The sequence below is a fragment of the Hemitrygon akajei genome, chromosome 12 (assembly GCF_048418815.1).
Source record: "Hemitrygon akajei chromosome 12, sHemAka1.3, whole genome shotgun sequence".
Lineage (NCBI taxonomy): Eukaryota > Metazoa > Chordata > Chondrichthyes > Myliobatiformes > Dasyatidae > Hemitrygon > Hemitrygon akajei.
Genome location: NC_133135.1, coordinates 99,677,092 through 99,693,099, shown reverse-complemented (window position 1 = coordinate 99,693,099; position 16,008 = coordinate 99,677,092). Strand labels below are relative to the sequence as shown.

The following is a 16,008-nucleotide window of genomic DNA, read 5'->3' as shown; positions in this document are numbered from 1 at the left end:
TCGCTGCTCCCGGAGGAAGGCGCCTGCACTTGACCAGTCCCTCTCTCCCTCTCACTCGCTGCTCCCGGAGGAAGGTGCCTGCACTTGACCAGTCCCTCTCTCTCTCCCTCTCACTCGCTGCTCCCGGAGGAAGGTGCCTGCACTTGACCAGTCCCTCTCTCTCTCCCTCTCACTCGCTGCTCCCGGAGGAAGGCGCCTGCACTTGAGCAGTCCCTCTCTCTCTCTCCCTCTCACTCGCTGCTCCCGGAGGAAGGTACCTGCACTTGACCAGACCCTTTCTCTCTCCCTTGCTACTCCTGGAGGAAGGTGCCTGCACTTGACCAGTCCCTCTCTCTCTCCCTCTCACTCGCTGCTCCCGGTGGAAGGTACCTGCACTTGACCAGACCCTTTCTCTCTCCCTTGCTACTCCTGGAGGAAGGTGCCTGCACTTGACCAGTCCCTCTCTCTCTCCCTCTCACTCGCTGCTCCCGGAGGAAGGTGCCTGCACTTGACCAGTCCCTCTCTCTCTCCCTCTCACTCGCTGCTCCCGGTGTAAGGTACCTGCACTTGACCAGTCCCTCTCTCTCTCCCTTGCTACTCCCGGTGGAAGGTGCCTGCACTTGACCAGTCCCTCTCTCTCTCCCTCTCACTCGCTGCTCCCGGTGGAAGGTGCCTGCACTTGACCAGTCCCTCTCTCTCTCCCTCTCACTCGCTGCTCCCGGTGTAAGGTACCTGCACTTGACCAGACCCTTTCTCTCTCCCTTGCTACTCCTGGAGGAAGGTGCCTGCACTTGACCAGTCCCTCTCTCTCTCCCTCTCACTCGCTGCTCCCGGAGGAAGGTGCCTGCACTTGACCAGTCCCTCTCTCTCTCCCTCTCACTCGCTGCTCCCGGAGGAAGGTGCCTGCACTTGACCAGTCCCTCTCTCTCTCCCTCTCACTCGCTGCTCCCGGTGGAAGGTACCAGCACTTGACCAGTCCCTCTCTCTCTCCCTCTCACTCGCTGCTCCCGGAGGAAGGTGCCTGCACTTGACCAGTCCCTCTCTCGCTCCCTCTCACTCGCTGCTCCCGGAGGAAGGTGCATGCACTTGACCAGTCCCTCTCTCTCTCCCTCTCACTCGCTACTCCCGGTGGAAGGTGCCTGCACTTGACCAGTCCCTCTCTCTCTCCCTTGCTACTCCTGGAGGAAGGTGCCTGCACTTGACCAGTCCCTCTCTCTCTCCCTCTCACTCGCTGCTCCCGGAGGAAGGTGCCTGCACTTGACCAGTCCCTTTCTCTCTCCCTTGCTACTCCTGGAGGAAGGTGCCTGCACTTGACCAGTCCCTCTCTCTCTCTCCCTCTCACTCGCTGCTCCCGGAGGAAGGTGCCTGCACTTGACCAGTCCCTCTCTCTCTCTCCCTCTCACTCGCTGCTCCTGGAGGAAGGTGCCTGCACTTGACCAGTCCCCCTCTCTCTCCCTCTCACTCGCTGCTCCCGGAGGAAGGTGCCTGCACTTGACCAGTCCCTCTCTCTCTCCCTCTCACTCGCTGCTCCCGGAGGAAGGTGCCTGCACTTGACCAGTCCCTCTCACTCTCCCTCTCACTCGCTGCTCCCGGAGGAAGGTGCCTGCACTTGACCAGTCCCTCTCACTCTCCCTCTCACTCGCTGCTCCCGGAGGAAGGTGCCTGCACTTGACCAGTCCCTCTCTCGCTCCCTCTCACTCGCTGCTCCCGGAGGAAGGTGCCTGCACTTGACCAGTCCCTCTCTCTCTCCCTCTCACTCGCTACTCCCGGTGGAAGGTGCCTGCACTTGACCAGTCCCTCTCTCTCTCCCTTGCTACTCCTGGAGGAAGGTGCCTGCACTTGACCAGTCCCTTTCTCTCTCCCTTGCTACTCCTGGAGGAAGGTGCCTGCACTTGACCAGTCCCTCTCTCTCTCTCCCTCTCACTCGCTGCTCCCGGAGGAAGGTGCCTGCACTTGACCAGTCCCTCTCTCTCTCTCCCTCTCACTCGCTGCTCCTGGAGGAAGGTGCCTGCACTTGACCAGTCCCCCTCTCTCTCCCTCTCACTCGCTGCTCCCGGAGGAAGGTGCCTGCACTTGACCAGTCCCTCTCTCTCTCCCTTGCTACTCCTGGAGGAAGGTGCCTGCACTTGACCAGTCCCTCTCTCTCTCCCTCTCACTCGCTGCTCCCGGAGGAAGGTGCCTGCACTTGACCAGTCCCTCTCTCTCTCCCTCTCACTCGCTGCTCCCGGAGGAAGGCGCCTGCACTTGACCAGTCCCTCTCTCCCTCTCACTCGCTGCTCCCGGAGGAAGGTGCCTGCACTTGACCAGTCCCTCTCTCTCTCCCTCTCACTCGCTGCTCCCGGAGGAAGGCGCCTGCACTTGACCAGTCCCTCTCTCCCTCTCACTCGCTGCTCCCGGAGGAAGGTGCCTGCACTTGACCAGTCCCTCTCACTCGCTGCTCCCGGAGGAAGGTGCCTGCACTTGACCAGTCCCTCTCTCTCTCCCTCTTACTCGCTGCTCCCGGAGGAAGGTGCCTGCACTTGACCAGTCCCTCTCACTCTCCCTCTCACTCGCTGCTCCCGGAGGAAGGTGCCTGCACTTGACCAGTCCCTCTCACTCTCCCTCTCACTCGCTGCTCCCGGAGGAAGGTGCCTGCACTTGACCAGTCCCTCTCTCTCTCCCTCTCACTCGCTGCTCCCGGAGGAAGGTGCCTGCACTTGACCAGTCCCTCTCTCTCTCTCCCTCTCACTCGCTGCTCCCGGAGGAAGGTGCCTGCACTTGACCAGTCCCTCTCTCTCTCCCTCTCACTCGCTGCTCCCGGAGGAAGGCGCCTGCACTTGACCAGTCCCTCTCTCCCTCTCACTCGCTGCTCCCGGAGGAAGGTGCCTGCACTTGACCAATCCCTCTCACTCGCTGCTCCCGGAGGAAGGTGCCTGCACTTGACCAGTCCCTCTCTCTCTCCCTCTCACTCGCTGCTCCCGGAGGAAGGTGCCTGCACTTGACCAGTCCCTCTCTCTCTCCCTCTCGCTCGCTGCTCCCGGAGGAAGGTGCCTGCACTTGACCAGTCCCTCTCTCGCTCCCTCTCACTCGCTGCTCCCGGTGGAAGGTACCTGCACTTGACCAGTCCCTCTCTCTCTCCCTCTCACTCGCTGCTCCCGGAGGAAGGTGCCTGCACTTGACCAGTCCCTCTCTCTCTCCCTCTCACTCGCTGCTCCCGGTGGAAGGTACCTGCACTTGACCAGACCCTCTCTCTCTCCCTTGCTACTCCCGGAGGAAGGTGCCTGCACTTGACCAGTCCCTCTCTCTCTCCCTCTCACTTGCTGCTCCCGGAGGAAGGTGCCTGCACTTGACCAGTCCCTCTCTCTCTCCCTCTCACTCGCTGCTCCCGGTGGAAGGTACCTGCACTTGACCAGTCCCTCTCTCCCTTGCTACTCCTGGAGGAAGGTGCCTGCATTTCACCAGTCCCTTTCTCTCTCCCTTGCTACTCCTGGAGGAAGGTGCCTGCACTTGACCAGTCCCTCTCTCTCTCCCTCTCACTCGCTGCTCCCGGAGGAAGGTGCCTGCACTTGACCAGTCCCTCTCTCTCTCCCTCTCACTCGCTGCTCCCGGAGGAAGGTGCCTGCACTTGACCAGTCCCTCTCTCTCTCCCTCTCACTCGCTGCTCCCGGAGGAAGGTGCCTGCACTTGGCCAGTCCCTCTCACTCTCCCTCTCACTCGCTGCTCCCGGAGGAAGGTGCCTGCACTTGACCAGTCCCTCTCTCTCTCCCTCTCACTCGCTGCTCCCGGAGGAAGGTGCCTGCACTTGACCAGTCCCTCTCTCTCTCCCTCTCACTCGCTGCTCCCGGAGGAAGGCGCCTGCACTTGACCAGTCCCTCTCTCCCTCTCACTCGCTGCTCCCGGAGGAAGGTGCCTGCACTTGACCAATCCCTCTCACTCGCTGCTCCCGGAGGAAGGTGCCTGCACTTGACCAGTCCCTCTCTCTCTCCCTCTCACTCGCTGCTCCCGGAGGAAGGTGCCTGCACTTGACCAGTCCCTCTCTCGCTCCCTCTCAATCGCTGCTCCCGGAGGAAGGTTCCTGCACTTGACCAGTCCCTCTCTCTCTCCCTCTCACTCGCTGCTCCCGGAGGAAGGCGCCTGCACTTGACCAGTCCCTCTCTCCCTCTCACTCGCTGGTCCCGGAGGAAGGTGCCTGCACTTGACCAGTCCCTCTCTCTCTCCCTCTCACTCGCTGCTCCCGGAGGAAGGTGCCTGCACTTGACCAGTCCCTCTCTCTCTCCCTCTCACTCGCTGCTCCCGGAGGAAGGCGCCTGCACTTGACCAGTCCCTCTCTCCCTCTCACTCGCTGCTCCCGGAGGAAGGTGCCTGCACTTGACCAGTCCCTCTCTCTCTCCCTCTCACTCGCTGCTCCCGGAGGAAGGCGCCTGCACTTGACCAGTCCCTCTCTCCCTCTCACTCGCTGCTCCCGGAGGAAGGTGCCTGCACTTGACCAGTCCCTCTCACTCGCTGCTCCCGGAGGAAGGTGCCTGCACTTGACCAGTCCCTCTCTCTCTCCCTCTTACTCGCTGCTCCCGGAGGAAGGTGCCTGCACTTGACCAGTCCCTCTCACTCTCCCTCTCACTCGCTGCTCCCGGAGGAAGGTGCCTGCACTTGACCAGTCCCTCTCACTCTCCCTCTCACTCGCTGCTCCCGGAGGAAGGTGCCTGCACTTGACCAGTCCCTCTCTCTCTCCCTCTCACTCGCTGCTCCCGGAGGAAGGTGCCTGCACTTGACCAGTCCCTCTCTCTCTCTCCCTCTCACTCGCTGCTCCCGGAGGAAGGTGCCTGCACTTGACCAGTCCCTCTCTCTCTCCCTCTCACTCGCTGCTCCCGGAGGAAGGCGCCTGCACTTGACCAGTCCCTCTCTCCCTCTCACTCGCTGCTCCCGGAGGAAGGTGCCTGCACTTGACCAATCCCTCTCACTCGCTGCTCCCGGAGGAAGGTGCCTGCACTTGACCAGTCCCTCTCTCTCTCCCTCTCACTTGCTGCTCCCGGAGGAAGGTGCCTGCACTTGACCAGTCCCTCTCTCTCTCCCTCTCGCTCGCTGCTCCCGGAGGAAGGTGCCTGCACTTGACCAGTCCCTCTCTCGCTCCCTCTCACTCGCTGCTCCCGGTGGAAGGTACCTGCACTTGACCAGTCCCTCTCTCTCTCCCTCTCACTCGCTGCTCCCGGAGGAAGGTGCCTGCACTTGACCAGTCCCTCTCTCTCTCCCTCTCACTCGCTGCTCCCGGTGGAAGGTACCTGCACTTGACCAGACCCTCTCTCTCTCCCTTGCTACTCCCGGAGGAAGGTGCCTGCACTTGACCAGTCCCTCTCTCTCTCCCTCTCACTTGCTGCTCCCGGAGGAAGGTGCCTGCACTTGACCAGTCCCTCTCTCTCTCCCTCTCACTCGCTGCTCCCGGTGGAAGGTACCTGCACTTGACCAGTCCCTCTCTCCCTTGCTACTCCTGGAGGAAGGTGCCTGCATTTCACCAGTCCCTTTCTCTCTCCCTTGCTACTCCTGGAGGAAGGTGCCTGCACTTGACCAGTCCCTCTCTCTCTCCCTCTCACTCGCTGCTCCCGGAGGAAGGTGCCTGCACTTGACCAGTCCCTCTCTCTCTCCCTCTCACTCGCTGCTCCCGGAGGAAGGTGCCTGCACTTGACCAGTCCCTCTCTCTCTCCCTCTCACTCGCTGCTCCCGGAGGAAGGTGCCTGCACTTGGCCAGTCCCTCTCACTCTCCCTCTCACTCGCTGCTCCCGGAGGAAGGTGCCTGCACTTGACCAGTCCCTCTCTCTCTCCCTCTCACTCGCTGCTCCCGGAGGAAGGTGCCTGCACTTGACCAGTCCCTCTCTCTCTCCCTCTCACTCGCTGCTCCCGGAGGAAGGCGCCTGCACTTGACCAGTCCCTCTCTCCCTCTCACTCACTGCTCCCGGAGGAAGGTGCCTGCACTTGACCAATCCCTCTCACTCGCTGCTCCCGGAGGAAGGTGCCTGCACTTGACCAGTCCCTCTCTCTCTCCCTCTCACTCGCTGCTCCCGGAGGAAGGTGCCTGCACTTGACCAGTCCCTCTCTCGCTCCCTCTCAATCGCTGCTCCCGGAGGAAGGTTCCTGCACTTGACCAGTCCCTCTCTCTCTCCCTCTCACTCGCTGCTCCCGGAGGAAGGCGCCTGCACTTGACCAGTCCCTCTCTCCCTCTCACTCGCTGGTCCCGGAGGAAGGTGCCTGCACTTGACCAGTCCCTCTCTCTCTCCCTCTCACTCGCTGCTCCCGGAGGAAGGTGCCTGCACTTGACCAGTCCCTCTCTCCCTCTCACTCGCTGCTCCCGGTGGAAGGTACCTGCACTTGACCAGACCCTTTCTCTCTCCCTTGCTACTCCTGGAGGAAGGTGCCTGCACTTGACCAGTCCCTCTCTCGCTCCCTCTCACTCGCTGCTCCCGGAGGAAGGTGCCTGCACTTGACCAGTCCCTCTCTCTCTCCCTCTCACTCGCTGCTCCCGGTGGAAGGTACCTGCACTTGACCAGACCCTTTCTCTCTCCCTTGCTACTCCTGGAGGAAGGTGCCTGCACTTGACCAGTCCCTCTCTCTCTCCCTCTCACTCGCTGCTCCCGGAGGAAGGTGCCTGCACTTGACCAGTCCCTCTCTCTCTCACTCGCTGCTCCCGGAGGAAGGTGCCTGCACTTGACCAGTCCCTCTCACTCTCCCTCTCACTCGCTGCTCCCGGAGGAAGGTGCCTGCACTTGACCAGTCCCTCTCACTCTCCCTCTCACTCGCTGCTCCCGGAGGAAGGTGCCTGCACTTGACCAGTCCCTCTCTCTCTCCCTCTCACTCGCTGCTCCCGGTGGAAGGTACCTGCACTTGACCAGTCCCTCTCTCTCTCCCTTGCTACTCCTGGAGGAAGGTGCCTGCATTTGACCAGTCCCTTTCTCTCTCCCTTGCTACTCCTGGAGGAAGGTGCCTGCACTTGACCAGTCCCTCTCTCTCTCCCTCTCACTCGCTGCTCCCGGAGGAAGGTGCCTGCACTTGACCAGTCCCTCTCACTCTCCCTCTCACTCGCTGCTCCCGGAGGAAGGTGCCTGCACTTGACCAGTCCCTCTCTCTCTCCCTCTCACTCGCTGCTCCCGGAGGAAGGCGCCTGCACTTGACCAGTCCCTCTCTCCCTCTCACTCGCTGCTCCCGGAGGAAGGTGCCTGCACTTGACCAGTCCCTCTCTCTCTCCCTCTCACTCGCTGCTCCCGGAGGAAGGTGCCTGCACTTGACCAGTCCCTCTCTCTCTCCCTCTCACTCGCTGTTCCCGGAGGAAGGTGCCTGCACTTGACCAGTCCCTCTCTCTCTCCCTTGCTACTCCTGGAGGAAGGTGCCTATGTATAACTGTTCTCCCTTCCCCTCCTTGCTCGATGGTGCCGGAGTCCATGGGTCTTGGGCAAGGTTTAATTGATGCATTTTGTGGATTGAACTCTGTAGATCATGTTATGATGTGTTTCTGGTTGCTCATTTTTTGTTGCTGTTTTGTGGGAGTTTGATCAGGGCGACCTAGCGCTGTGGCCTATGGATAACGAGAAACGTGGTGCTCGATTGAACTGAACTGGGCATACTGGAATCTTTCAATGGCTTTGTTATTGAGTCTTTTGTATTGTCTTCCTTGCTCATGTTTTCTCTCGCCATTTGCGAGAGTTGTTTTTTTTTTGCACATTGGGGATTTGATATCTTTCTTTGAATAGGTTTCATGGTGTTTTGTTTTGTGGCTGTCTGTGGGGAAGATGAATCTCCGGTTGTATACTGCATACATACTTTGGTAATAAATATACAGGCCTAATGTTGGTGAATGGAATTCGTACAGATTGGTATCACAGTTAGTATGGAGGAGATGGGCAGAATGGCCTGTTTCTGTGCTGCACACCTCCAAGACTCTATGGCTGTTTGTTGCATTTATACTCATTGTATGGAAATATCACTTATATTCTCCCAACAGTCCCACGTACTCCTCCAAGAGGACCACAAAACCTTGTCATAGATTTGGAGGCTTGTGTGCCTCGATGACCCAGAGAGCATTGTTGGCAGGAGTCAGGGCTTTATGCTTTGGCTTTTGATAGAGTCACCCATGCCAGACAGGTAGAGGCCAGACTAAGAGTGGTCCACCAGTCCTCCAAGTTCGAGAGTTCAGCTCAGGGCTAACGACCCGGACTGGTAAAACAAAACTGTTAGAGAAACAGCAATGAAGAATCCTACGTCTGAGTAGAACAATATTCCTGAGTCTCCACCCAGGACTTGTATGACTAACAGTAGTGAAAACCGAGAGGAAGCTACTGACATGACAAAGGAAGCCCTGAACACCAGAGATGGGGGAACTTCATTACTGCCCTAACACCAGCAGTGTAACAGGCAGTAGGTAAGTCCCATCGACCGACATTGCCAATTCCACCACTCACCAACACACTAGGGATGATTTACAGCATGCCTTTGGGACGTGGGAGAAGATGGGAGCATTCAAACTCCACACAACAGCACCAGAGGTTGGCACTGTAGCTGGGTCTCTGCCTTCTCCACCAGTGACAGTCCATCGCCTGAGGGAGGTGGTCAGTGGCCAAAGGGGTGGAAGGGAGAGGTGAATTGGAGAATGAGGAATACTTGACATTGAAGCCCTCTTTTTTTCCTGCAGAGTATCACAATGCGTTGTGCAGCTACCTGAGTTCACCCACTGATGAAGACGATGGCTACCCTTACGGTTTGGAATATGAAAACTATGGTCCGCAGTTTGAACCCGAGTTCCCTCCGGATACCTTCCGGACCTATGATCCCCAGGAGTACGATGCTGGCCCATCTCCACTCAGTGACGGGCGAGGGTCCAGTCCCCCGGAGTTCGAGCCGTACCCAGCTGCAGACCCTCTGGGTGGCCGTACGCTCTACGAGTCTCGCCGACAGCGCTCGGGACCAGCCCGCATTGAGCAGAGCTCGTCCTCTCGATCCCGCTACCGGCCTCGAACCAGGCACACTGGGCGTGGTTTCAGCACCAGGAGCATCCGGGTCAGCTTGCCTGAGCAGCAGAATCGTCAGCCAGACGCTGCACCGGACCCCCACCCTCGCCTCATCAGTAACAACGGGCAATATCACAGTGAGTATTCTCATGTCACTGAGGACCTGGTCTCTGTCCCTCTCTCTACTTCACACCCCTCCCTCTCTCCCTCCCTCCACTCCCACCCCTCCCTCTCTCCCCCCTCTACTTCACACCCCTCCTTTCTCCCCCTCCACTCCCACCCCTCCCTCTCTCTCCCCTCCACCCTCCCATCTGCCCTCATCTCGTCAGTAACAAAGGGGAATGTTACAGTGAGTAAATCAGGTCACTGTGGACCCTCCCACCCACACACATTTCATCAGTGACAATGGGGAATGTAAGAGTGAGTGAAGCCGTGTCACTGCAGACCTTATCCCTGTCTCCTCCTCTCTGTCCCTCTTGCTCCCCTCTCTTCCTCTCACTCCCCTCTCATCCTCTCCCTGCATTATCCCCATATTCTCTTCTCTAGAAGAGGTTATACCAATATCAAAGTTCCCCCATGGGAGGGTGGTCAAGAAGGTTCAGTCACCCAGCATTCAAGATGAGGTAGTAAATTGGATTAGACATTGACTTTTTGGCAGAAGCCAGAGAGTGATAGTAGATAGTTACCTCTCTGACTGGAGACCTGTGACTAGTGGTGTGCCACAGGGATCAGTGCTGGGTCCTTTGTTGTTTGTCATCTACATCAACGATCTGGATGATAATATGGTTAACTGGATCAGTAAGTTTGCAGGTGACACTAAGATTGGGGGTGTAGTGGACAACAAGGAAGACCATCATAGCTTGCAGTGGGACCTTATCCAGCTGGAAATATGGGCTGAAAAATGGCAGATGGAATTTAATGCAGACAAGTGTGAGGTTTTGCACTTCAGTAGGACCGACCAGGGTAGGTCTTAGAGTGAACAGTGGGGCACTGAGGAGTGTGATAGGAAAAAGGGATCTGTGAATACAGGTCCATAATTTATTGAAAGTGGTGTCACAGGTAGAAAGAAAGCTTTTGATACATTGGCCTCCATAAATCAAAGTATTGAAAACAGGAGATGGGATGTTATGTTGAAGCTGTGTAAGACGTTGGTGAGGCCTAATTTGGTGTGCAGTTTTGGTCACCTACCTACAGAGAAGATGAAGGTTGAAAGAGTGCAGAGAAAATTTACAAAAACGTTGCCAGGCTGGAGGACCTGAGTTATAAGGAAAGGTTGAATAGGTTAGGACTTTATTCCTTGGAATGTAGAAGATTGGCAGAGGTACACAAAATTACAAGGGATATAGATAGGGTAAATGTAAGCAGGCTTTTTCCACTATGGTTGGGTAAGACTACAACTAGTGGTCATGGGTTAAGGGTAAAATGTGAAACGTTTAAGGGGAACATGAGGGAAGCTTCTCCGCTCAGAAGGTGGTGAGAGTGTGGAATGATCTACTAGCATAGTGATGCATGCAAGCTCCATTTCAGCACTTAAGATGTTTCACTATGTACAAGCATGGTAAGGGTATAGAGGCAAAGGTCCCAGTGTAGGTCAGTGGGAGTAGGCGGCTTAAATGGTTCGGCAAGGATTAGATGAGCCAAAAGGCCTACTTCTGTGCTACACTTTTCTAGAGGACTAGAATATAAAGGCAAGGATGTAATGCTAAGACTTTATAAAGTACTGGTGAAGCCTCACTAGTAGTGTGAGCCCCTTATCTCAGAAAGGGTGTGCGGACAGTGGAGAGCGTTCAACTGGGGTTCACAAAAATGATTCTGGAAATGAAAGGCTTATAATCTGGGCCTCTACTCACTGGAATTTAGAAGAATGAGGGGGAATCTCATTGAAACCTATCGAATGTTGAAAGGCCTCAGTAAAGTGGATGTGTGGAGGATGTTTCCTATGGCTGGTGGGGGGGGGGGGGGTTCTCAGACCAGAGGGGTGTCCTTTAAGAATGGAGATGAGGAGGAATTTATTTAGCCAGAGAGTGGTGAATCTGTGGAATTTGTTGCCACCGGTGGCTGCAGAGGCCAAGTTATTGGGTATATTTAAAGCAGAGTGACATACAAAATGTTGGAGGAACGCAGTAGGCCAGGTAGCATCTATGAAAAAGTGTTAACAGTTGATATTTTCGGCCAAGACCCTTCATCAGGACTGAAAAACGGAAATGAGAAGTGGGAGTAAGAAGGTGGAGCAGGGGTGGAAGAAGTACAAGGTAGTAGGTGATGGGTGAAACTGGGGAGAGAGGGCGAGAGAGAAGACAAGACCTAGGAGGTCAGTTGGTGAAAGGGATAAAGGGCTGGAGAAGGGAGGATCTGATAGGAGAGGGCTGAAGGCCATGGAAGAAAGGTTAGGGGAAGGAACACCAGAGGGAGGTGATAGGCAGTTAAGAAGATGAGGTAAGAGTAAGAGAGGGAAGCAAGAATAGGGAACAGTGAAGGTGGGAGGCAAGTTCGAGAAATCGATGTTCATGCTGTCAGGAAAGAGGCTACCCAGACAGAATATGGGATGTTGTTCCTCCAACCTGAGTGTGGCCTCATCACGACAGTAGGGGAGGCCATGAACAGACATGTTGGAATGGCAATGGAAGCAGATTTGAAATGGGTGGCCACGAGGAGATCCCGATTTTTCTGACAGACGGAGTATAGGTGCTTGTTGAAGCAGACTCCTAATCTTCGTCGGGTCTCACCGACATACAGGAGACCACACCAGGAGCACCGGATACAGAAGCTGACCCCAATGGACTCACAGGTGAAGTGTCGCCTCGCCTGGAATGGCTGTTTGGTGCCCTGAATAGTAGTGAAGGAGGAGGTATAAGGGTAGGTGTGGCACTTGTTCTGCTTGCAAGTACCAGGAGGGAGATCAGTGGGGAGGGGCAAATGGACAAGGGAGGCGCTTAGGGAGTGATCCCTGTGGAAAGCAGAAATTCGGGAGAAGGGAAAGATGTGCTTGGTGGTGGGATCCCATTGGAGATGGCAGAAGTTACGGAGAATAATGTGTTGGACACGGTAGGCGAGGACGAGGAACCCTATCCTTGGAGGGGTGACGAGCGGATGGGGTGCAAGCAGACATGCGTGAAATGGGAGATACAGTTGAGGGGAGTTTTGGTGTGGAGGAAGGGAAGCCCCTTTCTTTGAAGGAGGAGGACATCTCTTTAGTTCTGGAATGAAAAGCCTCATCCTGAAAGCAGATAGAGCAGAGACAGAACAATTGAGAGAAGGGAATGGCATTTTTACAAGTGACAGGGTGGAAAGAGGTATAAAGTGATATGAGGGAAATAGTGAAAGAGGTATACTCTATCTCCTGCATGCTCTCATCCACCCCATGGCACCTTATTCCTCCTCCTGTCACCCCCTCCCTCCTCCATTCTTTTCCTCTCTCCCTTCTGTCCTCCTCTGCTCTCCCTCTCTCCTCACCCCTCTGCCCCCTCTCTCTCTTTCCCCTCTCTATTGTCAGAGCCCTATGCCTGTTATAACCCCTGTAATGTTTTGTAACCTCAAAACATTAAATTAATTCAAATGAAGGCACAGGAGTCCAAAATGTGCATCTAACTTCATGCTTATTTTAAGCGAGGTGCACGGGTATCACATGGTAGCATGGTGATGTATGGAATTCATGTACTTGTACGTGTAACCCATGATCGATAATTTGAATGAACAAGAATGCTTGGGCGACCAGTCTATAGACAAGATTATGCACCATGGTAGGGTAGTGGTTAATACAATGCAGTACAGCACCAGCAGCCCGGATTCAGTTCCCACCGCGGTCCATAAGGAATTTGTATGTTCACTCCATGACCGAGTAGGTTTCCTCCAGGTGCTCCAGTTTCCTCCCACAGTCCAAAGACATTCCGGTTGGTAGGTCAATTGGTCATTGTAAATTGTCCTGTGATGAGGCTGGGATTAAACCAGGGGTTGTTGGGAGGTGCAGTTCAAAGAGATGGAAGGACCTATTCAGCATTGTTTCTCAATGAGGACAGGTAACATCTTTCCTCTAAGTTGCTTTGGGAAGCAACATTAACTTTAGATTTTACCCACTCTTATCTGTAACACACCACAAACTGTGCATAAGCCACCGCGATTCAGTTGTGATGCCCTCGCACTACCCGCACCATGCCAGGATGAAGTGGTTTCCTCCCACAGTCCAAAGAGGTAATAAAACGGAAATACTAAATACACAGCAATCGCAGAACCTGACGTTGTGCCGCTTTGATCCAGCCCAGTTCCAGCAATACAACAGCCTGCGGGTGGAGGAATGTGGAATTGTGAACGGCTGTGAAAATGGCAGGTGTATCCGTGTGCCCGAGGGCTTCACCTGTGATTGTGACGCCGGCTACAGACTCGACATGACCAAGATGACTTGCATTGGTACGGAGTTGGAAGGGGGTGCTGGTGCGAGGGGAGGGGGAAGGGAGGTGCTGGGGGTTTGTTAGCTCTGCATTAGGCCACAATGAGGCAGTTTGGCCCAATAGCTGTTTCAGGCCAGGATAATGGCTCCTCTCGCACACCTAGCTCAGAAATTTATTTTATCAAAAGACTGCATGTTCACAGAGAGTGTAATAACTCACGCCTACAAGTGCACTCCTGCAGTGTGCGAGCTGGCTATGAGTGGATGCTACAAGGTGTGTGTGTGTGTGTATGTCTGAGAGGGGTGTTTGAGGAATAAGTGAGTAGGTAGGAGCTTGCACACATGGGGGGGAATGAGTGTGCAGAGGGGTGTGTCTGGAAATGGGTCTGCAGGGGAGAGGGTGCACGTGGGTGTGAGTCTGTGGGAAATGAGTGTGACAAGCTAATGTTGGGGAGTGGGAACTAAGTGGGTTGTGAAGTTAGTGAGAATGATGCACTGAACACAGCTGTTAACACGTTTCCTTTGGTTTCAGATATAAACGAGTGTGACGAAGTTGAAGATCCCACAGTTCTCTGCAGGAACGCCAAATGCGTTAACACGGACGGCTCGTATCGATGCATCTGCTTACGCGGTTACGTGCTGTCACGCCAGCCCAATCACTGCACAACCGTGCAGGGGAGCGTGAGGGGGGCAGGCTTGTGAAACCAAAGATTAAGAATAGCAACCAGTTCCACGTTTAAGAGACAAGTTGTTATTGTTGAATAATCAGGGTGGGAGGTATTTATTTCACTGCTATTTAATTGATATTGGGGAGAGGCGGGGAGAAGCACAACTTATCATATGAGAGCACTTGAACTTTGAGTTTTTAAACTGGGATTGTACTGGTCTTCAATCCAGCAGCTCTGCATTCCATCAGAACCTGACCTGCTGGCAGCAACTATTCCTTGTATATAACAGTCCAGTATCATTAAAAACAATCTGGTCTGCATACAATGAATTAATGTCACGCGATGTTCTTGTTGAATCTGTTCCACACTGATAGCTGTCTCATTTTAGCTGAGCCACCTAAAGATGACTCACTATTTATTTTACTCACTGACCATTACACCGCTGACATTGAGGGCAGCAATGAAAGTCCTTTATCTCTGGTATTATTCAGGGCTTCCTTCATCATGTCAGTAGCTTCCTCTCTGTTTTCACTGGCAGTCATGTAAGTCCTGGGTGCAGACTCAGGAATATTGTTGCACTCAGATATTGAAGAGTTCTTCATTGCTGTTTCCAGAAGTGTTTTTTCTTAGTCAGGGTTGTTAGCCCTGAGCTGGAGGGCTGGACCACTCTTAGTCTGCCCTCTACCCTTTGGCCAGTTTAGCATGGGTGACCCTACCAAGAGCCAAAGAATAAAGCCCTGACTGCAGCCAACATAGCTGTCTGGGTCATTGAGGCACACAAGCCTCCAAACCCTACGACAAGGTTGTGGTCCTCTTGGAATTGAATGGGTAATATATTTCACAGCCATCTTTCCAGTTTCATCTTCAAAGAGAGACTCCTTTACATTGCAGTGGCGCAGAATAGGACTTCATTGTCATTGCTCAAGACAACGAGATTGCATTGTCTCATTGAGGCTGACAGACTAAGCAACTAATGCAAGTGTGATGATCCATTGCCAGCAGCTCACGTGAGCCAGTCAAGCAGTGGGGCAGCTTACATCTTTCTGATTATCAGAGGACCCTTTTGAATCAGGGCATCAAATGTACATGTTGCAATCCCGAACTCTGTTACTGAGCAGCAAGCAACACTAAGGGATGTAGTGAATAGAGCGGGAATCCAATGGGATTTGCCAGAAATTTGGACTACAATCACTATGGACTCTGATCTGAAATGGATGTTACCCACTCCACATAAAATCTGTCTCTCCAGTCAGAGTGTAAGTGGTCCATTAAGTTCCTCCTTTGGCTCATTTAAGTGCCTTTTCACCACTTTGAAGGAATTCGGTTTCTTTTTCGCAATAGTGTTGTTGTGTGGCCTCGTGGATAAGGCATCGGACTAGTAATCTGAAGGTCACTGGTTCGAGCCTCAGCTGAGGCAGTGTGTTGTGTCCTTGAGCAAGGCACTTAACAACACATTGCTCTGCGATGATACCGTGCCAAGCTGCTTGGTGCCCTTCCCTTGGACAACATTGGTGGCTTACAGCTTGGGAAACTGCCAGTCTCCCATACCACCCTGCCCAGGCCTGCACCCTGGAAAAATTTCAAGGCGCAAATCCATGGTCTCACGAGACTAACGGATGCCTATTATTATTATTAGTGCTGGACCTAGGGTCATAGAGTCGTAGAAGAATATAGCACAGAAACAGGTCCTTCAACCCATTTAGTCCATGCCGAGCATTTAGACCACCTACTCCCATTGACCTGCTCCGGGATAATAGCCTTCCATACCCCTACCATCCATGTACCTATCTAAACTTCTCTTAAATGTTGAAATTGAGCTCAATTGCACCACTTGTGGCAGCTCATTCCACACTCTCACCACCATCTGAGTGAAAAAGTTTCCCTTCATGTTCCCCTTAAGCTTTTCCCCTTTCACCCTTAACCCATGACCTCTGGTTGTAGTCCTACCCAACCTCAGTGGGAAAAGACCATCTATACTTGTCATAATTCTGTAAGAGTTTTCACGCTGTTT

The 16,008-nt window shown here is 54.3% G+C and overlaps 1 protein-coding gene across 2 annotated transcripts in view; it reads left to right on the top strand.

Annotated features, from left to right (window-relative positions):
- LOC140737325 (latent-transforming growth factor beta-binding protein 1-like) overlaps positions 1-14,324 on the top strand; it is a 234,097-nt gene extending 219,773 nt beyond the window's left edge. For both annotated transcript variants that reach the window (XM_073063756.1, XM_073063757.1), the window contains 3 exons: positions 8,630-9,082; positions 13,200-13,349; positions 13,862-14,324. In XM_073063756.1, coding sequence (XP_072919857.1) covers positions 8,630-9,082; positions 13,200-13,349; positions 13,862-14,031 — 773 coding nt within the window. In that variant the 3' untranslated portion in view covers positions 14,032-14,324. The remainder of the gene's footprint in view (positions 1-8,629; positions 9,083-13,199; positions 13,350-13,861) is intronic.
- The last annotated feature ends 1,684 nt before the right edge of the window (positions 14,325-16,008 follow it).